Raw genomic sequence first — 7,054 nt, forward strand, 5'->3', positions numbered from 1 at the left:
GGATAACAAAATCTAAAAGATTATGTATAAAGAATTTTGAAAAAATCGTCTAGATTAAAGTAGTCAAATATAAACGATTGTATAAAAAAAAATTAAAAGATTGTATACGAAAAGAATAAAAAAATTTGTTTAGCAAAATCTAAACGATCGTGTATTAAAGAATCTTGAAAAAATAATCGTATAAATAAATCGTTTAGATTTGACTATCCAAATCTAAACGACCAAATCTAAATGATCGTGTACCAAACAATAGTCAAATCTAAACGATCTTGTACCAAATATATTACGTGCGTTGTTGACGAGACATTTTTTGTATTTTTCATAATGGATATGTGGATTTTTTATGTTTTCATAATTGCTTAAGGTGAACGACTTTAATATTCTATTTTTCACAATAGTTTTTCTCCCGTCTTATTTATGAGATTGTTTTTGAGAAGAATATTATTTAAAAAAAATTATATATATATATAATTTCCTTATGTAAGATAACAAGAGGAATAAGGGAGAGAGGAAGAGCAGAGTAAGGATCTTATCCATTCAGGGAAGTGAAGGAAGGGCAAAACCGTCATTTGACAAAGTGATGGAGAGACGAAGGGAGTGTTTAATTCTAGTACTGAGGCGAGCGTTCCAAGATAAAATAATAATAAATAATAATAACAGTACTCTTTTGGAAGGAGAATAATAAATCCCACCCTTTCACAAATTCAAAAAACAAAAATAAAAAATGATGGAAACTTTTGTGATCATGACGACGTTGGCGTATATATTGTAATAGTATTTAATAAAGACAATAATAATAATAATAATAATAATAAAACTCCAATTCCAATAAACAAAGAGAGTCAAAGTGAAGCAGTTGGTATATTTAGATGTAATGATTTCAAAAAGCAAAAAAGAAAAAAAAAAAAAAACAAAAAAAAACAAAAAACAAAAAGACTCGGTTTCTGTTTCTGTTTCTCTCTCTATTATTTTGATATTTGTGTTATGGTAATGATACTTTGTATTTGTTGGTTAGTACACAGAAAAAAAGCAGAAATCAGAAGCAGCACCCTCACCCTCCTATTTCCTCAGAAATCTCTTTAAGGAATTTTCAGAACTCTCCTTCGTCTTTTCCCTTTCTCGTGATCTTTCTTTTTTTCTTTTTTCTTTTTTTTTTCTTCTCTATATAAACCCCCTCTTCCTTCTTCTACGCTAATATCATTTTTTTAGAATTTAGAGAGAAAAAGAAAATGAGTAGTAATAGTTGTGGAAGAAATGGAAGTGTAAGACAATACATTAGATCCAAAGTCCCAAGATTAAGATGGACTCCTGATCTTCATCATTCCTTTGTTCTTGCCATTGAAAGACTCGGTGGCCATCAAAGTATGCCCTTTTTTTCTTTCTTTTTTTCGTTCTTTTTTTTTTTTTTTTTTTATTAAGATAAGATTTATGTTTCTTATTTTTTATTTTTTTGGAATTGTTAGAGGCAACCCCTAAGCTTGTTCTACAGCTCATGGATGTGAAAGGACTCACCATTTCACACGTAAAGAGCCATCTTCAGGTCTTCTTTTTTCTTTTAATTTTTTCCACCATTTATAATTATTTCTTTTGTCTTTTTTTTTCGTTAATATTATTTATGAATTTAATATTATATCTTGCGTTACGCATTTCTCATTTTAATTCATTGTTTCTCGTTTTGTTTGTTTGTGACAGATGTATAGAAGTATGAGGGCAGATATGGGAAGACAAGGTACTAATAGTTTCAATTTCTTTTTTGGTAATTAGATTAAATTAATTTCTTTAAATCTCTGAAATCCTATCTTTTATTACTAACCAAAATTAAACCACTCCATTTATTATATTACCCCACTGTTTCTATTTTTGTTATTTTTAGAAACAAAAAAGCCTTCCCTCCCTTTAATCTCCTAATATTGACAAATTTCCTATACACACAATCACACATTTTCTCTATGTAATAATAATTGATTTTTTTTTTTTTTTTTGATAAATAGATAGAAGTTGCTCTTCAACCCTTCAAAGAAAGGTAAGTAATTTGGACGATGACGAGGGCGAAGACGGGTGTGTAGAGGAAGAAGTGGTAAAGGGAGGTAGAATAATTTATAGATCAAGAACAATTCAAAGTCCAGCTTCAAAAAGGTGGGTATAACTATCAAAGTTGAACATTATTAGCACTACTTTTATATATGTAATTGATGTTTTAAACTAATATTTTATGTTTGAATTTTAGAGTAAAAATAGGGTGGGAAGAAAGAATAATATCAAGAAATGAAGCATATTATGGTAATGGTAATAATGGAGAAAGAGAGAATATAAGGAGAAAGAAAACGTGTGATTCTGAATCAGACGGCTATGCAATCAACCAATCTGCTACGGCTAATCATGCTTTCAAGGTATTTTTAATTTTTATTTTCTTTCGTACGTACTATAACAACAGCTTTATTAAGAAGGGATGTGTGGTAAAGTTTTCCATAATTTCCTTTGTAGTATTTTGTCTTATTTACTGTGGTTTTTTTAGTTTTGTAAAAGTAGAAATTCCCAATCTGAATATATAGTTCAAGCGATTGAAGAAGTTTAGTTTAGAACTTCTCGGATTATTTAGGTTTAGGAGTCTTTGTTGTCAATATAATGTTGGATTTGGTGGTGATACTTAAAAAATGTTGGTAGCTTCTGCAATGTTAACTATTTTAGTTAGATTTAAAAACAGTCCTTACCTGCAGCAAATAAAACTTAAAAACCAAGGGATGAAAGTGAAATTTGTAGGCTTAATCTCTAAATTTCAAAACCAATGGACAAACAATTACGGAATGACATCTTAGTTCTTGGATTTTTGTTTTTAAAAAAATTAGCCGCAAAGACATATATTGTACCTCTACCATTTTTGTTTTGTTATTTAGTTTTCTCTTTCACCTGTAATGTTTTAAATAAACCAAGCAAAAATTTGAAAATCTGTAAATGCAGGTCCTTTGACGCTTGTTTTTTCAATTTTAAAATTAAGTTTATTTTTCCTCAATTTCATTTGCCTTTCAATTAGACATTAAAGTTTACTCTTATTCTTGGTCAAATTCCAAAAGCATAAACAAACTTTTAAAAATAAAGTTTTGAAAATTTCACTTAGTTTCTGAAATATTGATAAAAATAGATAAAACAAATGAGTTATAAATTTAGAAGTGAATAGGGATGTCAAAAATAAAACTATTATTAACTTGGACTCAATTTTTAAAACCGAGTTATTTTTAAAATTTAATTACGGTAGAAATGAAGCGAAAAGATGACTAAATTTAAATAAACATGAGTGATTTAAAAAAGAAAAATAATCAAACGATTAATAAAAGGGTTTAATTTTAGTAAAAAAAAAAAAAAGGAATGTGGAAATGAAGAAATTGGGATTAGGGTTTATGACCAACTACTTGTTTAGGTAAGTAATTACAACCTCACTTCCTTTTTTATTATCTTGTCGGAAAACTGCTGCATTTGTTATGAACAAAAGAAATAAAATATGGTAGGTTTTGAAAATAAAAAGTCAGCTAATCTTTTCTCTTTTATCTGAAACAATTTTTTTCTATATTTTGAAAATTTATTGTGTGGGGTCTGGGAGCTTTCTTTTTCTTCTCTTCTTAAATTTTTTTTATTATTATTATTAGAATATTATCAATATCTTTGGTTCACACTATAACTTTGTACGTATTCATACTAATGGATGATACCATGTTTATATTAATTTTAGGGTGTTAACCATAGTGGAAGTATCTTCGTCTTTTCATTTTCTCGTGGTACTAATATTCATACTCATTTTACTTACTGTAGAAATTATTGTTTTGATAAATATCTTTTCAGTGCAGATATAGCTACACTATACTAATCATTACTATTCTTTTACGAACCCTACAATACTTTTCTTACCAGATTAAACTTCTAAAGCACAATAAATGGGTGAAGAGTGGGTCAAATTTAAGTTAATTGAAATGAGTAATAAATTTTTAAAAAAATTTATTAATATATCATAGTGTATAAATAATAAACCGATTTTTGTTAGTGATATAGTCAACTCTAAAATTTGTACTTTTGACGTGATTTGTATGTGTATATATTGAGAAAGTTTGACCAATTTTAAGATGGGCACCGGGAAGAAAAAAGGTTGAGTTGGGTAATGTCTAAACGTAAGTTCATGCATGAAAAACTGCCTCTGATTACTCCACTCTCGAGGCAAAGTTGGAACAAAGGGACATCTTTGTAACTCGACAGAATCCCCATTTACCTAAGACAATAACTATAATAATAATAATAATATGTATTTTTAAACTAATTTTGGAAGGCTTTATTTTTTACTATTTAATTAAACTTTTTGTTTCACGTCACAGATGATGAAACAAGAGGGCCACGAAAGAGCAGAGAAGATTAAAGAAAGCAAATGTTTTGAACTAACTTTGTCCCTATCTTTACAACACCATTATCATCATTCAAGCAGTGAAATGAGTGAAGCAATTTCATCTTCAAGTTCAAAGTTGGATAATAATAATAATAATAATAATAATAATAACAATAATAATAATAATAATGACAATAATAATAACAATAATAATAACAATGATGATTACAGAGATTGTTGGAGTTGGTCCTATGGAAGGGAACAGCAGAAAATTGGTGTTAATCTTGACTTGACAATGGCACTTTGTGGTAGCCAATGATAATTTTGTATGTAATTAATTTACATTTCCTAGTTTTTCTTTTTCGATGAATATAATGTTGGAAAAGAAAAACTTCATTGTTAGGATCACTCGAATGCAGCTGTGATTTTGTTGGATATAATGTTGTAAAAGAAAAACATCATTTTGTAGTTTGTCCAATTAGATTTTTTTATTTTAAATTAAACTAATCATGTTTGGAAAATGCATGATGTGATTTTTTTAAGATATCAATTAATGAAATGTATTAATTACTTAAATGTTATGTTCTTAATTTACTTTGAAAAAGAAAAAATGGGAGGTGGGAAAGTTTGTAGGGGTTGGATTTATTTTGCATGGGAAATGTGTAATGCTGGAAAATGTTAAGTCTGATTATAGACAACCTAATTGGTATTAGTACTCTATTATGCGTGAATTTAAACCTCAAAATATATATGTCAAAAATTGGAAAAGACAAGAAACATGAGTACAAGATAAACTACGTTTTAAATTGGAAGAAGGATAATCTAAAAAAAAAAAACTCCAACAATTGAAAGAACGAACGGTGAAGTATAGATAAAATACAAAAACACTTCTCAGATGGCTTGAAAACCTAGTTCACTACAACACCAGCTATGCTTCTGCTTTGAGTTTGAAATTATGATATGAGAAAATTGACTAATTATTTGATTCTCTCTCTGGGATACCTGCTCTGGAGGACCTCAGGCCTCCTTTCTTCTTTGAGTTATATGTCGAGATGATATAATGGATATAGAGTTTCCTAAAGATGATTGTTCTCTGGAACTCCAACTCAGTATCGTATCCTAGCTTTAATTTTCCCCCCGATCCTAGTCAATTTTTAATTCTGAGACTTGGTTTCAACAAGAATCTTTTATTGTTCTCAATTTCAAACGAAAACCATTTTACTTGTGATACTTAGACTCTTCCCGTGAGAATTTCTTTGGAAGATGTTGATCACAACAGATCTACTTTAGAAAACACTTCACAATCACAGAAGCTTCAGTCTCGCTGACCAAATTTCAAGCAAAACTCCCCAACCACTACAGAAGCGAATCCACATCCACATTCACTACTTGCCAATATTTTTCTCGAGTTTGTCGTTAATGAGATATCTGAGGGCTGTTCTAATGGGAATGGTCACAAAAAGAGGTGGAAAGTATGATTAATCACTTAAAATTTGATTATCCAAATTGATTATCAATCTTCATGAATTTGGTTGGGTATACCACCATCATTATTTGACTATTGGTTGAAGGTTATCGATGATATTAGTGATACAAGTGATAGAAAGCCGATATATTAGTAGTTTCGGTCTATTATATTAATAATGATATATCATTTAGTGGCGATATTAGTGTGATATTCTATATCAATAATACAAATCTATCACTTATTCATTTTATTACTTTTATTGATGATAGACTTTTATTTCTTACTTGAAATCTATCGCATTACATTGATAAAGTTGAAATAACACAAAATAAATAAACAATGATAGACATCTATTCTTAGTTAATCAGTGTATGGTAGACTTCAATTGTCTTTTTGGCCTCAAATTATCAAGTGGCTACATGTAAAGACAAGTTATCACTTTATTACTTAACACAACCCGTAAACAAATAAAATGTCAAATGAGTATATATCAATGCTAGACTTTTAAAGCTTTCTATCATTGTCCATTAGTGATAAAAATATTATTAGCGGTAAATCTCTATTATTATCTATCACCACTAAACAGCAATAAAACTCTATCATTGATATTATTAGTGACATAAAGTGATAAATATTATCACCAATACTCTTCTTCATTATAATCACTTTAATTGTTGATAAAATTTGTTTTTTACTTCAAGTCTAATAATGATAGAATACAAACCACAAACAAATAAAATATATGATAGGTCTAGTCTACTATATTAGTGATACATCGATAAAAGTCTATCATTATCTATACGAAATCTAGAATTTTAGGTTTTCAATATTTTTTTACCTCAATGGACATTTGGACATTTTCTTTCTATTGAAGAATTTTATTATATTTACCATTAACTTGAAATTTGACTATTTTTAAAATATGTTAGATCATCTTCGTTATGCTAAGCCCTAACTATAATAAATAATTTTAAATGTCAATTTAAGAAGGATCTAAAATCTCTATTTATTTATTACAATTAAATATTTAAAAAATCCAAGATTTCTAAGCAGAACACAAACTTGCCAAACCCCAAATTAGATGTAATGAGATATCTGAGGGCTGTCCTAAATGTCATATTTGATGACAAAAGTTTAGGCCCCATATGTTAAATGAAATAATTAAGTAATACGTCTTTCCACCAAGAACCTGGAGGAAAAGAAAAGGCGTGCAATTCTCT

General features: G+C 28.5%; 1 protein-coding gene across 1 annotated transcript; it reads left to right on the top strand.

Moving 5' to 3' along the window:
- The first annotated feature begins 873 nt into the window (after nt 1-873).
- On the top strand, nt 874-4,938 carry LOC103499093 (putative Myb family transcription factor At1g14600). The gene is made up of 6 exons (XM_051090662.1): nt 874-1,362; nt 1,464-1,540; nt 1,693-1,729; nt 1,992-2,136; nt 2,228-2,390; nt 4,359-4,938. The coding sequence occupies exons 1-6, from the start codon at nt 1,230-1,232 to the stop codon at nt 4,683-4,685; spliced, it is 882 nt and encodes a 293-aa protein (XP_050946619.1). The 5' UTR covers nt 874-1,229; the 3' UTR covers nt 4,686-4,938.
- Nucleotides 4,939-7,054: the final 2,116 nt, after the last annotated feature.

Source organism: Cucumis melo, chromosome 10 (assembly GCF_025177605.1).
Source record: "Cucumis melo cultivar AY chromosome 10, USDA_Cmelo_AY_1.0, whole genome shotgun sequence".
Taxonomy (NCBI): Eukaryota; Viridiplantae; Streptophyta; class Magnoliopsida; order Cucurbitales; family Cucurbitaceae; genus Cucumis; species Cucumis melo.